The sequence below is a fragment of the Gobio gobio genome, assembly GCF_949357685.1.
Source record: "Gobio gobio genome assembly, chromosome: 13".
Classification (NCBI taxonomy): domain Eukaryota; kingdom Metazoa; phylum Chordata; class Actinopteri; order Cypriniformes; family Gobionidae; genus Gobio; species Gobio gobio.
In genome coordinates, this window is record NC_137106.1 from 2,667,460 (window position 1) to 2,684,959 (window position 17,500).

The 17,500-nt window shown below is 37.2% G+C and overlaps 1 protein-coding gene across 2 annotated transcripts in view; it reads right to left on the reverse strand.

The window, feature by feature from the left end:
• Positions 1–17,500, reverse strand: part of LOC307136193 (cysteine-rich motor neuron 1 protein) — a 106,788-nt gene that overhangs the window by 88,146 nt on the left and 1,142 nt on the right. For both annotated transcript variants that reach the window (XM_079832984.1, XM_079832985.1), the window contains exons 2-3: positions 3,154–3,315; positions 855–1,016 (exon numbers count right to left, since the gene is read on the reverse strand). In XM_079832984.1, coding sequence (XP_079689110.1) covers positions 855–1,016; positions 3,154–3,315 — 324 coding nt within the window. The remainder of the gene's footprint in view (positions 1–854; positions 1,017–3,153; positions 3,316–17,500) is intronic.

Here is a 17,500-nt window from a genome sequence, read left to right on the forward strand (position 1 = left end):
GGGCAGCCTATCACTCACATGAGATCGGCCAATAGCAAACCACAACCATCCAATCAATTCCCCACAGACACACTCAAGCCCCGCCCTACATTTGTTCTTGTTTGGGAAGCGCTTCACTCGGATACACGGCACTATAGAGAAGAAACTATGATGAAATGTTCAATATGTTTATGAAATATTTAGTCTAATCTGATGATGCTTTCAGCTACCAATAAGAGTGTAGGCTGAACACATTTTATGATATTTAATCCAGTAAACCAGTCATTATTCTGACTGTAGGATTCATTAAATCACAAAATTACAACGGCTTTAAGTCGGAATTATTCTTTTTTTATGCTTTTGGGGATATTGCCAGTCATGCAGTATGTAATAAAGGTGTTTGTGAAGGTAAAAGCTCTGAAAAGATCAAAGATAAATGGAGTTTCACATAGGTTTGAATCATTAGCATAATGTCACCCTATTGGCTGCTGGTGAGCAGCGTCTCTTAGCCCCGCCCTCACACACTGTAGTCGTCTCTGAGACTGGAAGAGTTTGGTTGGTGTTATTCATGTTGAAGCTGTTTTCTGCTGAGATTCAGATATGATAACGCGCACCTGCTTTCTGACCAATCACAGCAGAGCAGCTCTCAGAGGGGTGGGGTTTAGAGAGACTGAATCCTTGATAGAAGCGTATCAGACGCTGAGAGAAAAGAGCGGATGCTGATATTATGAGACAGATAAAGTGTTTTTTGACCTTGGATGCATGTGAACATTTGTAGGAGACGCCAACATTACTTAAAAATAGCATAATGGAACACAAATACTAAAACCTTTGCACACACACACACACACACACTCACACATGTTCAGTGTTACCTGCCGCTCGCTGGCACTGACTGCGGTTGGCGTACGTGAAGTGATCAGAGCAGCTCTGAGACGTACACACACACCCGTCGATTGTCAGATTACAGCCAGAAAACACACACGCCGGGTTCACCGGGCCCACAAACTTGTGTGTGTGTTCGTGACGGCGAGACCCTGAGAAACAGAGAGAGAGTTTCAGGTCAAACACAGGCTACAGATGATTAATGTGCCGTATAAATCGCGTCTTACCCTAATGTAAACTATGAATTGAAATAAATGTAGGTTCAAATAACTTTATTCTGAATGTAAACGATGTGGCATGACAGTTTATGTAAAGATATATCATGCACAAACCTGTTAAAACACGTCCCAGAAGAGCTGCTCGCACTTTTGGGACGTGTTCCCATTAGGGTGACCACCTGTCCCGCTTTGCGTTGTACCGCACAGCATTTCCACCCCTTGTCCCGCATGTTGCATATTGAGAAAATGTCCCGCATTTTCACCAGTCTGTTGATTTTTAATGATCATATTGAGAAAACATGCATGCGTTCTTTTGCCTTTTTAAGAAAGCATTTTATTTATTATTTTTGCGGCATCGTTTTTCACCTACATTTAACAGCGCTTCGTCAGAAGTAACATCCCGCCTTATGTGGCGTTCACACCGGACGCTTATCGCGCGAAGGTGGACGCGTGTACATTTCGAGTTTACTCGCGCGAATCGCGCGTGACATTCACTGCACAACAGACGCGAATTCTCCTCATGGGCGGGGCTTCTGCCAGCGGCTCGTCTCGTTGAGAAATGGCTGACATGGGCTGTGTTTACGTCTTTTTTTTTGTTCATATCTACTGTTAATGTGTGACAAAACGTAGTTTTAAGACTTTTTCAGTCGATAATGTAGTTGTTTAAAGCTCAAATCTGTGGTTTATTTATATAAACAGTGCCTATTTGAACATTTTATCTGCCGTGTTCGAAGCTGTGAGCTCCAGTGGATCAGCGGCGCTCATTAACCCGGTGAGATCAGCCTTTCCTCAGCCAGTCCTTCTGCCGCTGGCTCTGATGTCTCTGTGGCGTCTCGAGCTATAATTCGTCTTGTAACGGCCGATCTTTGCTCTCATGGATCTATAATTTGTTCCCTGGCAAATCGTTTAGGCTGAGGGCAAAGAGAAGTTTCATTACTTTATATTTTTAGGCTATAACTGTACGTTGCAGTTGTAACGTTAGCCGACTAGCACTGACTTTGAATGTTTGACTGAATTGTTTGCTTTATTTCATGTATAGCTTGTTATACTTATACATTACTTATACTTTTGTGTTATTGATCAAACATAAACTTGCATTTAACAAAAAGAGACTGGGTTGTGTTTCATGTCATTTAATGTTATCACAGTGATAATCATATTGTCTGAACCAGATATTAATATACAGATTTTCTCCTCATTGTTGACACTACTAGAGCAAGCTCCTGATTGGTTAACGCGGCGCGAATATCCGCCAAAGTTCAGATTTTTCAACTTGAGCGTTTTGCGCGATTCGCGCGGATCGCGCGTTCAAAACGCTCAATTCGCGTCCTTCGCGCCGCCTCAATCGCGTGAATCGCGCCGCAGAATGCCATTTCGCGTCTCTGCATTGACTTAACATGTAAATCACTCGCGCGAATCGCGTCTGGTGTGAACGTACACAAATACAAAAGCCGTTTTTTAAACCATATCCAATGGTTGAAAAGAAAGGAGCAAACACGGTCACTAGTAGGTTGTGACGGCTGTCAATCAAAATGTGGAGCGTTGATTCGTTCCATGTGTTCCCTGTCAGAATATATATATATTCATTTATACACAGAACTGTATTTATTTATATATATATATATATATATATATATATATATATATATATATATATATATATATATATATATATAAAAAATAAATAAATACAGTTCTGTATATATATATATAAACTACAATCCCCCCCAAAATTTTTTTATATATATATATGTATATATAAATTAATATATAAGATTAACTAATTTAATGTTGTTTTATTTGTTTCATTATTTATTTAGTTGGATTTTAGTTGCACTTGGTCAGAACTGTTTCATAAGTAGTTATCTGCATGATGCCTGCTGCCTTTGGGCTCAGTGATGTTGAATTTAAGATTATACAACAGTTTCAGGTTGTTTTAGTGTTGGTAACATGTCCCACATTGTCCCACACAAACTTAGTAATCGTCCCACATTTGGTTTGTTTGATGGTGGTCACCCTAGTTCCCATCTGAATGCACACTTATAAACTGCTCCGCTTTCAGGGTCAGTACCTGTTTTCCCAGCATGCACACATGCGTCTCTGTCGGGATAGCTGTAGGTTCTGATGCAGGAGTGTTTGGACTCGCACACACACCGTCCGTCCGCGCGATCACATCCGCTCACCAGGGGGCAGCGCTCGTCCTCCATGTCTGAGTCCATCCCATCGGGAACCACTGTAGAGGAGACAGAGTCAACATATTAACTCCATTTGTCTCTGTCTCGACTGTCTCGGCATGACTGGACGATCTCTTTAACGTCTCAAATGCTTCCCCTAGACTGGCACAATTATCATATTAAAGGCACAATATGTCATTTTTGGTGCTCTTCATTTAGGGCTCGTCTTCCCGGTCATAAGTGACCGGACACCGAAAAATTAAACTTCCTCCACCCCAGTAAAACCAATGCAATTAATTTTTCTTCAATAATTTTTTTTCTTTTTAATTTTGTATTTTGAGATGATTTGATATTATTTTGGGTTACACTTTATTTTGATAGTCCACTTTAAACATTCTACTAACTATAAGTAACTTTGCAACTACATGTCAACTAACTGTCATTAGAGTATTAGTTGTCTGTCAGTAGTTGACTGGTAGGTTATGGTTAAGTGTTAGGGTTGGGGTTAGTAGAATAAGTTGAATTGTAGTTGCCAAGTTACTTATAGTCAGTAGAATGTCTGTTGGGGGACCAACAAAATAAAGTTTTAGTAAATATTAATCAGACAGTCTACAAATACTCAATGACAGTTAGTTGACATGTAGTTGCAAAGTTACTTATAGTTAGTAGAATGTCTAAAGTGGACAATCAAAATAGTGTTACCTTATTTTGTAATATTTATGCAATAATTGAACCATTGAAAATTATACAAAAAAATGTTTTGTCTTTTTTTATTTTATTTTATTATTGCAGTATTTCAGGATAAAATAGAGACTAGGCCTTCAAAATAATTTTTTTGAAGTCAGATTAGCCCCTCTTTTGGAATTATTTAAGAAATCATGCAACCATGTGTGTAACCACTAGAGGTCTAGAGGCTTGAGAATTCACTAGTTCTCTTTTGAACACATTTAATGATTTTTCTTTTTTTTTTTGATGGATTTGAATATATATTTAAAAAATCTCAAAGACTATTTATTATAAAGTTTTATTTATTTATTTTTTGTTAGAAATATAGATTTTTTTCTGTGAATTTGTGTTTTTGCAGATTTTCCATTCATTTCCTATGGTGGTCATTTATGACCGAAGACAATGAACGCTACTTTTTTTCTAACGACCAATTAGCATGCTCGAATCATGACCCCAATTTGTTTGTGTGATTTCATACCTAATGCTAGAAAAGTCACCAAGTTTCATATCATTCCGATGAAGCTGTGATTTCTAAAAATTCTAAATGTGGTTCATAGGTTCAGTTTTTCATAGGTGTGTGTGTGTATAAGTATGTGTGTGTGTGTGTGTGTGTGTGTGTGTGAGTGGATGTGTCAATATCACACTCTGGATGTTTTAGAGTGTCACCTCTTCACTGCTGTGTACTTTTTTTCAGCATTGTGGCTGATTTGTAGATTATACACACAAATATTCGGAGAATTCTTGTGTTTTTTCCGATTTCCCATTCATTCCCTATGGTGGTCATTTATGACCGAAGACAATGAACGCTACTTTTTTTATGACCAATTAGCATGCTCGAATCATGACCCCAATTTGTTTGTGTGTTTATATCCCTAATGCAAGAAAAGTCACCAAGTTTCACATCATTCCGATGAAGAAGTGATTCTTAAAATTTCAAAACAGGTAAAACATGGCACTCTGGGTAAATCAACAACAGCAGATTTACACAATCAGACTAACTGTGTTGAGCTGGAGAACAATGAGGAGATTCTGTCCATCAATGATCCAAACACTGTCTAATAAAACACATCAGATATTAAAGCGATATTAAAGCATGGTTACTACACAATAACACCGGTAATGCTGGTGTGATGTCATTGATAGGCGACACACACACACACACACACACACGCGCGGTCCGTGTCCTGGTTAAAATTGATGATTTCTCTGTAATTAAACATTCTTGGAAACATTAGGGATAATGTACACAAGTCAACAATATATATGACACTGTTCTAATCCAAAAATCTTACATATTGTGCCTTTAAAGGGTTAGTTCACCCAAAAATGTAAATTGTGTCATTAATGACTGAGCCTCATGTGGTTGGACACCCGTCAGACCTCCGTTCATCTTCAGACACAAATGAAGATATTTTAGTGTAAATCTGATGCTCTGAAAGGCCTCCATTGGCTCAACTTTACACTCTCAAGACCCTTAAAAGACACTAAAGACTAAAGTTACAAAGTCCATCTCACTACAGCGGCTCTACAATAACTTTATGAAGACGAGAATAGTTTTTGTGCGCAAAAAAACCCTAAATAACGACTTATATAGTGATGACGATTTCAAAACACGGCATCATGAAGCTTCGAAGCGTTATGAATCAGTGAGTCGATTCAGCAGTTTGAAGCGTTATGAATCAGTGAGTCGATTCAGCAGTTTGAAGCGTTATGAATCAGTGAGTCGATTCAGCAGTTTGAAGCGTTATGAATCACTGAGTCGATTCAGCAGTTTGAAGCGTTATGAATCAGTGAGTCGATTCAGCAGTTCAGAGCGTTATGAATCAGTGAGTCAAATCATGATTCGGATCGCGTGTCAGACCGCCAAACTGCTGAAATTTGGCGATTTAAACTGCTGATTCGACTCACTGATTCATAACGCTTCGAACTGCTGAATCGACTCACTGATTCATAACGCTTTGAAGCTTCATGAGGCTGTGTTTTGAAATCGTCATCTCTATATAAGTCGTTATTTAGGGTTTTTTTTGCGCACAAAAACTATTCTCGTCTTCATAAAGTTATTGTAGAGCCGCTGTAGTGAGATGGACTTTGTAACTTTAGTCTTTAGTGTCTTTTAAGGGTCTTGAGAGTGTAAAGTTGAGCCAATGGAGGCCTTTCAGAGCATCAGATTTACACTAAAATATCTTCATTTGTGTCTGAAGATGAACGGAGGTCTGACGGGTGTCGAACGACATGAGGGGAAGTCATTAATGACACAATTTACATTTTTGGGTGAACTAACCCTTTAATGTCTCAAATGCTTCTCCTACACAATAACGAGATGGAGACTAATACACAATTGAGAACGTCACTCTAAAAAGAGAAAGAGAAACCTCTGAGCAATAGAATAACCCCATTTTGTACACTAGAAACTGCCTCTCCATGCCCTTCACATGCATCCCTGTGTTTTCCTCTTCCAGCCGCATGTGTGTTAAATAAGTCTTGAGTGTCCACGTCAGATGCAGAACCCCTCGGGCTCCCGCAGGTTCTCCTGAAGGCCCCCCAGCCCGCCGCATGTGAATAAACAAAGACAGACCGGCCTCAGCGGCTCCTACGGTCCCCCATGATGCTCTCCTGGGGCTTGGCTCACACACTCACCAAACAAACCAGGAGAAAACTGCTCGGGACACGTAATAGCCCAGCTAACAACAATACACTCCAAGAATCTTCTAACATTCCCTTTCCCCAACATTCTCTGAACTTTCAAAACGTTTTTTCTTGGATATGCGAACATTGTCTTTGATCAAACACTGTCGGAACGTTACATTTGAATGTTCTCTCAACGTTCTGAAACAAGAAGCAACATTTAAAAAAATAACCAACATCCCAAAAATATATATAAATAACGTTTTTGTGCTAACGTTTTAAGGACATTATTGAAGACTGTTAAACATTCTTTACATATATCGGCCGATAAAATTAAAAGTGAACATATATCGGCCGATAACATTGAAAATGAACATATAGCGGCCGATAACATAAAAAATGAACATATATTGGCTGATAACATTAAAAATGAACATATATCGGCCACTACCGATAACAATAAAAAATTAACATATATCGGCCGATAACATAGAAAATTAACATATATTGGCTGATAACATTAAAAATGAACATATATCTGCTGATAACATAAAAAATTGACATATATCGGCCGATAACATTAAAAATGAACCTATATAGGCCACTACCGATAACATAAAAAATTAACATATATCGGCCGATAACATAGAAAATTAACATATATTGGCTGATAACATTAAAAATGAACATATATCTGCTGATAACATAAAAAATTGACATATATCTGCCGATAACATTAAAAATGAACCTATATAGGCCACTACCGATAACATAAAAAATTAACATATATCGGCCACTACTGATAACATAAAAAATTAACATATATTGGCCGATAACATTAAAAATGAACATATACCGGCCGATAACATTAAGAATAAACATATATCGGCCACTACCGATAACATTAAAAATGGACATATATCGGCCGATAACATTAATGCTGAATGGTGACAAATGCAACTGAAGAACTAATTGACCTATCGGTAAGCCCCGCCCCCCTTAGTTACTGTTGCTAACTCGGACAAACAAACGGAGTTGCTATATCTTACAATGAGAGCGGTCAGTGTGAAACCCTTATCCCGAGATGTTTTTGGACACAGAATGTAGCGTATACCCCGTCCGAATGATGGCCAGACTTTACTGATGGTTTATCAAGTTTATTATGTCCTTTTCACTCCAAAAAATCATCGTAAGAGCTGAATAAACAAAGCATAAGAAGTGCGCGTTAACGTCTCATTCACAAACTATCTCTCACCGTTGCATTACCATTAACATACACAGCAAATTACACAAAAACACTCTTACAACTAACAGTAAACAAACATACACACAGACCGTATGCCTTTTCGAGGGTGCAGTTAATAACTGGTAAACTTTGTATGATCTGCAAAACAACTCCGATAAACTGCATGCAAGCTCTTCCTTTCACTACGTTACCCGTAAACTATAATACCCATCAAAATAGGAGTCCTCCTTAGTAGGACAGATAATGTGGACCTTAAACATATCTAAAATTAAATTAATTTACATATAACCAGTTTAATACACTGAAACTGAGGCACTGAAATGTAGACCTTCATGTTTTTGACCAACAGTGTTAACTTACATGACGCGAGAACAGTTAGTTATTTCGGTTTGTATGTTAGCAGGGACTTTAATCGTAACTTAACAAGAGTATGACAAACAGAAAATCCTCTCAGGATCGCTGGAGTCAGTGTTACAGTACCTCAGGTACGACATTTTAGCATTTTTGTAGCATAAACACCATCAAACCGATGACAGGTTCGGATTTTCCAATGCATCTCTATGGCGCTGAAATCTAAAGATGTCCGAGTTCCGGTCCCAGCGCAAATGATACTCAACTGCTATTGGCTCATCTGCGTTCGAGGGGAGGGGCTTACCGATAGGTAAATTATGTATTTTAACATGTATCATAGATGTTTCTTTCTTCCTTATGTGTGGTGCGCATATGGAAATCACAGGAAAAGCGGTATGAGTGTAACCGATCCGCTCTGAGCGGGATTCAAACCGACGTCTCAGGCATGGGAGGTGGACACACTAACAAGGACTCAGTCTTTAGAGTCAGTCGCTAGTGTGCCTCTTGAGGCCAGGGGAGGGAGGGTCCCATCCGGGTCACGGCACCAAATATATCTGGTCCAACTCAACCCGCTCCAAGCGGGATTCAAACCAGCGTCTCCGGCATTGGGAGGTGGGTGGAGGACCATAGTCTCTGGCGGTAGCGGTTATTTAACACACCAGGAGTGGGGAGTGAGGTTTACACTAGAGGTCGACCGATTCATCGGTTTTGCCGATTAATCAGCACCGATAGCTGATTGGTGGAATAATCAGTTATCGGTAAAAATCCACACCGATAGTTTTTCCGAGTTGTATCCGCTGCTGGAGCGGCTGAGACGGATGCGCTGTATATAGCACGAGAGCGCCCTCTAGAGGCCAAATAAAAACTATCACTGACGCCTTGTGTTTACTCCACTGCACGGAGAGCGCTGGCACATCAGGTGTGCGTTTAAAACACGACAGCGAAACGGTATGAATACAGAACACTACAGTACTTGTTGCCAAATCATTGTAAAGTAATTGAGTTCTTGACTAGATGCTGCATTAACAGGTAAAGAACAGCAGTGTGTGTGTCAACAGGACTGAGAGGACGCTAACATTAGCAGCAGATAAATCAATGTGATAAAAACACACGCAAGTCCGACCCAAATGTTGCATCTATAAAACTAGTGATGTGAGAACGCAAACTGTATCGTCATGCTGCCGACAGAAACATAAACAAAGCAGAAGCGCGTTCGTTTTTTAATTAGATAATCTCTTTCTAAAAGCTGACCGTTTTGGATTTATATGAAATGGTAACACTACAATAATATTCCATTTGTAACATTAACTACGGTTAATAAATGCTGTGGAAGTATTGTTCATCGTTGGTATGTTCATTTAAACTTTAAATTGAGTTTGAATTTGTATCTGTTAACCTTGGTTAATGCACTATGAACTAACATGAATGATCAAGGTACAACTGTATTGCTCATATTAATACATGCTGTAAAAATGTATGCATAATGTATATAGTTCATGTAAGCTTATGCATATCTATACTTGTATAATGTAACCTATGAAATGTACACGCATGTTTCTAGGTTATAGGTAAAGAAACAACCTGTAATATTTTAATGTAACATTTTTTTTCTGAAGAATTTGTTCTGTTAGAACGTCTCATTTTAATATTCATATGTTTTTAATTTAGCATATTTTCATGGATCAGTACTGGTTTTGTATTTCTTGTTATAAAGTTCAGCACTGTTTTACTTATGTTTTTTAAATCCAGTATCCATATTAAAAACTATCGGTCGATTAATCGGTTATCGGCAAGTACGGTCCAACCTAGTTATCGGTATCGGTAAAATCCACTATCGTCGACCTCTAATTTACACACACAGCTATAACTTGCCTCCGTTACACTCACCACCCTAAACCTCACTCCCATTGGGTCATGGCACCAAATGTAACCTGTCCTATTCAACCCGTTCCAAACTGAAGTTCACACTTGGGTTGCCAGATCTTGCTAGAAAGACAGCGATCAAGAACAAGCCCACAATAAACCGAAATAAATCCAAATGCTTTATGCTGAAAATAAGACCAAAAAATTGCGACCCGCACCTGCTCACTTTAGTAACCCTGTAGACTTGATTGCTTTATGAGCCAAGCTTAAACAACAAGCCCAAAAATGCTTATAATAAGTGGACATGGCAACACAGCCTACAAGCGTTAACAAAAGCATTACGCCTCTGTCAACTGTTTTACTTAAAATTGTTGAACATAACGAGTCTTTTGTCGCTGTAATATTTCCTTGGTCAGAATAGTGGATACCAAACACGCGAGACGCCAGAGCGTTGCTATGGTTACCCCGGTGTCAATCATCACAGTTTCGGGAGTGAATTTAAATGCGGTTGTCACTCCTGAAACTTTACCGTGTGTGTACTATTAATGTTCCTGGAAGAACGTTTGTTCATAACTTTGAGAGAACCTTGCCTGAACGTTCCCCGTTTGCTGGGAGAAATGTTAACATAAAAAATTAACATATATCCGCCGATAACATTAAAAATGGACATATATATCGGCTGATAACAAAACATTTACATATATTGGCAGATAACATAAAGAATTAACATATATCGGCCGATAACATAAAAAATGAACATATGTCCGGCGATAACATTAAAAATTAACATATTTTGGCCGATAAAATTAAAAATTGACATATATATCGGCCGATAATTTTTTTTTTACATATATCGCCGATAACATAAAAAATGTACATATATTGGCCGATAACATAAAAAATGAACATATATCCATGATAACATAAAAAATTTACATATATCGGCCGATAACATTAAAAATTGACATATATTGGCCGATAACATAAAAACTTAACATATATCAGCCGATAACAGCCGATAATGTTCCCCGTTTGCTGGGGACTTCTATTGTGCTTCTATTCCTTAAATTCCAGAGATGAAATATAAAAACAGACACAGTATGAGAACATATAGATATCAAAAAGTTCATATTGAGATCTTTGAGCTGCTGGAAAGGCTGAAAAGCACAAAACTTTGATGTTTTTGAAGTTATCTGCTCTCCCATTGATCTCAACGCTGGAGAAACAATTGAGATATTATGTGTCTTTTGATTTATTATGAGGCAGTGCTGGTTAGGACAGTAACCACATTCTTAGACATGACTGAGTATTGAAACCAAACCGGCCAGATATTGGTGCTTTTGGCACAGAAACGTCCCGTTTGTGGAAGAGCGGGTCGCGGTTGTTCTCACGCAGACAGTGCCATCACAAACAGGCCGTCAGACGACCCAGCCAAAGCTTTCCCTATTATTTCCAGTCACCTCGGAATGATCCGCTCCGCCAACGTCTTTTCCATATGAACACTTCCTGCGAGGATATTTTCATATTTTCACACGACCCCAAATGCTTTTTGTTGCAGGCACACACAAAGCACATCTGTTCACGTCTACGGATCGGACACCGGTTCTGTTTATCAGCACAGGTTTTCCACACAGAGGCTGGATCAAACTAGAAAATCCAGCATTGGAAACGTACATGTTGAACGCAGACTAGCGCAGTCTAATTTAAAAGACTCATTTTTGATTATTTGACCACCTCATTGTAACAAAATGGGACTTAAGGTAAGTTGTAAAGGTGTCTCCACCGACTAAAAAGTTCTGGATATGGTATTACGGCAAAACTATGATTTAATCCCGGAAAGGTAGAGACTGGTCTGTAATAAAAACAGTCTGGTCTAGTGCTGCTATCTAAAGTCCACATGATAACTAGTTTAATCAGTTTCAGAGAAGTTGAATGCAAACATATGACGTCCTTCTCAGTATTGTAGTTTCTCTTATAATAGTTGCGGGTCAAATGTGGGATGTTGATATTTAATCTCACCAACAGAAGGACATGGAGGCGGTTTGTCTTGGCGTCTAGAACGAGAGAAGAGACAGATCAGGGACAGACAAGGAAAACATCTGATAGTCAAGACTAAACGGCGACCTGTGAGTATGGTTTCATACTGGACCGAGTGCTTTGGGAAACCCGTTTGAAAACGGAAATAACACTGCCACTTTAAATATAAAGTACTGATGATGTAGAAGTCGCTAATTAGCATTTTTAGCAGGTTTTGTTAGTAGAACAGAATAAACGAGGGATGCACAATATATCGGCCACCATATCGGTATCGGCTAATATGTTCATTTTTGATGTTATCAGTATTGGTCGATATATGTTCATTTTTAATGTTATCAGCCGAAATATGTTCAGTTTTAATGTTATCGGCCGATATATGTTCAGTTTTAATGTCATCGGCCAATATATGTTCAGTTTTAATGATATCAGTCGATATATGTTCAGTTTGAATGTCATCGGCCAATATATGTTCAGTTTTAATGATATCAGTCAATATATGTTCATTTTTAATGTCATCGGCCAATATATGTTCAGTTTTAATGATATCAGTCAATATATGTTCATTTTTAATGTTATCAGCCGATATATGTTCAGTTTTAATGCCATCGTTCAATATATATTCAGTTTTAATGTTATCGGCCAATATATGTTAATTTTTTATGTCACCGGCCGATATATGTAGATTTTTTAATGTTATCTGCCGATATATGTTAATTTTTTATGTCACCGGCCGATATATGTTGATTTTTTAATGTTATCTGCTGATATATGTTGATTTTTTCATGTTATCTGCCGATATATGTTAATTTTTTATGTCACCGGCCGATATATGTTGATTTTTTAATGTTATCAGCCGATATATGTTGATTTTTAATGTTATCGGCCGATATATGTTGATTTTTAAAGTTATTGACCGATATATGTTGATTTTTAATTTTATTATTATTTAATGTTACCGGTAGTGGCCAATATATGTTCAGTTTTAATGTTATTGACCGATATATGTTGATTTTTAATGTCATCGGCTGATATATGTTCATTTTTAATGTCATCGGCCGATATATGTTCAGTTTTAATGTTATTGGCCTTTATATGTCCATTTTTAATGTTACCTGTAGTGGCCGATATATGATCATTTTTAATGTTATCGGCCGATATAAGTACTTTTTTTATTGTTATCGGTATTGGCCGATATATGTTAATTTTTAATGTTATCGTATCGGCTGATATATGTTAATTTTTAACATTGTCGCTATCGGCCGATATATGTTAATTTTTAACATTGTCGCTATCGGCCGATATATGTTAATTTTTAATGTTATCTTATCGACCAATATATGTTAATTTTTAATTTTATCGTATCGGCCGATATATGTTTATATTTAATATTATCGGTAATGACGATATATGTTGATTTATAATGTTATCGGTCGATATATGTTCATTTTTTATGTTATCGGCCGATATATGTTCATTTTTAATATTGTCGGCTTTCAAATATAAAGAATTATTGGTTATCGATATCGGCCAAAATGTTCATTTCGGTGCAAACTAAACACTACAGAAATTTTGCATTATTTATTTTCCATGAATGGAGACCAAATATTCTTACGCTACTTAAAGAAAGGTTCCATAAGGGCTTTTTCACAACAATGCCATGGAAGAAGTTTTCTGGGTCAGGGACCTTTCAGTAGTCAGCTCTTAAAAGAACAATTTTCTTGTTAAAGGGTTAGTTCACCCAAAAATGTAAATTGTGTCATTAATGACTGAGCCTCATGTGGTTGGACACCCGTCAGACCTCCGTTCATCTTCAGACACAAATGAAGATATTTTAGTGTAAATCTGATGCTCTGAAAGGCCTCCATTGGCTCAACTTTACACTCTCAAGACCCTTAAAAGACACTAAAGACTAAAGTTACAAAGTCCATCTCACTACAGCGGCTCTACAATAACTTTATGAAGAGACGAGAATAGTTTTTGTGCGTAAAAAAACCCTAAATAACGACTTATATAGTGCTGACGATTTCAAAACACGGCCTCATGAAGCTTCGAAGCGTTATGAATCAGTGAGTCGATTCAGCAGTTTGAATCGCCAAATTTCAGCAGTTTGGCGGTTTGACACGTGATCCGAATCATGAAACGACTCACTGATTCATAACGCTTCAAACCGCTGAATCGACTCACTGATTCATAACGCTTCGAAGCTTCATGAGGCCGTGTTTTGAAATCGTCATCACTATATAAGTCGTTATTTAGGGGTTTTTTTGCGCACAAAAACTATTCTCGTCTTCATAAAGTTATTGTAGAACCGCTGTAGTGAGATGGACTTTGTAACTTTAGTCTTTAGTGTCTTTTAAGGGTCTTGAGAGTGTAAAGTTGAGCCAATGGAGGCCTTTCAGAGCATCAGATTTACACTAAAATATCTTCATTTGTGTCTGAAGATGAACGGAGGTCTGACGGGTGTCCAACCACATGAGGCTCAGTCATTAATGACACAATTTACATTTATGGGTGAACTAACCCTTTTAGAACATTTTAATTTTCTAAAGAACCTTTAAAGTAGGGATGCACTGATATGAATATTCGGGCTGATAATTCTTTATATATTTGAATTTGAATGCCAATAAATCTAAATCCAAATTTGTATATACATTTTGAGAGTCTGATTATAAAAACAGAAGTCTCACCATTAAAAGAAAGCCTTGTCCCTAACACACAATTATTATTTTCTTATTATAATCTTATGTAGCTGATACGACAGACATGCGCTGCACATGTTGCACTTAACCATATCTTCCTATATGAAGTGATTCCAATCATATTTCAATCCATTCAAAACCATCATTGTGAACAGTGTGCATCTGAAATAATACATTATTTATTGTCTTTAATATATCAGCCTAATTTTCTCATATCAAGCCCATAACAATAAACAATATATCGGTATCGATATATATCGTGCATCCCTACTTTAAAGGTTCAATGCATGTCTTTAATGGAATCATAGATGCCAATATGTATTGTAAAGAGCGCATGAGGACAGTCCAAATGGATGTACCTCAAAAAAGACTGATATACAATATTCAACAAGCTCTTTCACATCTTCTATTTGCCTTCAGCCATGTCAGAATATAAATAGCCTCATTAATTTCTTTGCTAATGGGGGGAGGAAGAGGTAATTAACGATGACAATCATGAATAATGTATTACTGAAGAGATGCTGGTTAATCAGCGGCTGGAAAATCACTATCATTATTTAACCTCAAGTTTTTGACACGCTCATATTTCATTTCTCATGATCACGCAACTAATAACTTAAAAAATGCAGAAAAAATACTTTTTACTCTCTAGCTCTGGCTTTTCAGGTGTGATTGAGAGGCGTTCACTCACTCGCAGACACACTCATTCACAGATGCGTTAAACCAGACTCATTCAGAGCAGGGTTGTGCGTCGGGACAGGATTAACCCTTAACACCGCACTAGTAAATAAAACCTAATCAAGCACACGATCCCTTGGGATGAATCCCAGACCCCACAGAAGAAGGATGAAGACGAGAACCTTCCCACAGACAGACTTCTGCTTTCGCTCAGCCGTCTGGAGCGATCCGAGTGTTTAGACATGGAGAAAGTCCAGCTCGGCTCTGGCATTATGACCTTTTCCTTACTAAACTCTTTGAAAGGAGCCTATATCACATCACAGGTCACTCAATAATGAGACGGTCATCCCGTTCCGTTACAGCAGCGTGGACTGAATGCAAGTGACATAAGATGGATTCACATTAACAGAGCAAAGCTTATGAATAACTATTTGGACATCATAATGGAATCAAAATAAGCATAACTAAAAGTACCATGGTATTATCAATGGTCTTTTGGACTATAGCAATACTAAACTGTAGTATTTGGACATGGTACTGTGGAAATACCATGTTTTTGGACAAGTACCAAGGCAATATTATAGTATTTTGGATATGGTTCTATGGAAATATCATATTTTTAGACATGTACCATGGCAATACTATTGTTTTTGGACATGGTACTATGGCAATAGCATAGTATTTTGGATATGGTTCTATGGAAATGTCATATTTTTTTAGAAATGTACCATAGCAATATTATAGTATTTGGACATGGTACTGTGGAAATACCATGTTTTTGGACATTTGCCATAGCAATACTATTGTTTTTGGACATTTGCCATAGCAATACTATTGTTTTTGGACATTTACCATAGCAATACTATTGTTTTTGGACATTTACCATAGCAATACTATTGTTTTTGGACATTTGCCATAGCAATACTATTGTTTTTGGACATTTGCCATAGCAATACTATTGTTTTTGGACATTTACCATAGCAATACTATTGTTTTTGGACATTTACCATAGCAATACTATTGTTTTTGGACATTTACCATAGCAATACTATTGTTTTTGGACATTTGCCATAGCAATACTATTGTTTTTGGACATTTACCATAGCAATACTATTGTTTTTGGACATTTACCATAGCAATACTATTGTTTTTGGACATTTACCATAGCAATACTATTGTTTTTGGACATTTGCCATAGCAATACTATTGTTTTTGGACATTTACCATAGCAATACTATTGTTTTTGGACATTTACCATAGCAATACTATTGTTTTTGGACATTTGCCATAGCAATACTATTGTTTTTGGACATTTACCATAGCAATACTATTGTTTTTGGACATTTGCCATAGCAATACTATTGTTTTTGGACATTTACCATAGCAATACTATTGTTTTTGGACATTTGCCATAGCAATACTATTGTTTTTGGACATTTACCATAGCAATACTATTGTTTTTGGACATTTACCATAGCAATACTATTGTTTTTGGACATTTGCCATAGCAATACTATTGTTTTTGGACATTTACCATAGCAATACTATTGTTTTTGGACATTTACCATAGCAATACTATTGTTTTTGGACATTTGCCATAGCAATACTATTGTTTTTGGACATTTACCATAGCAATACTATTGTTTTTGGACATTTGCCATAGCAATACTATTGTTTTTGGACATTTACCATAGCAATACTATTGTTTTTGGACATTTACCATAGCAATACTATTGTTTTTGGACATTTGCCATAGCAATACTATTGTTTTTGGACATTTGCCATAGCAATACTATTGTTTTTGGACATTTACCATAGCAATACTATTGTTTTTGGACATTTACCATAGCAATACTATTGTTTTTGGACATTTGCCATAGCAATACCATGTTTTTGGACATTTACCATAGCAATACTATTGTTTTTGGACATTTGCCATAGCAATACCATGTTTTTGGACATTTGCCATAGCAATACTATTGTTTTTGGACATTTGCCATAGCAATACTATTGTTTTTG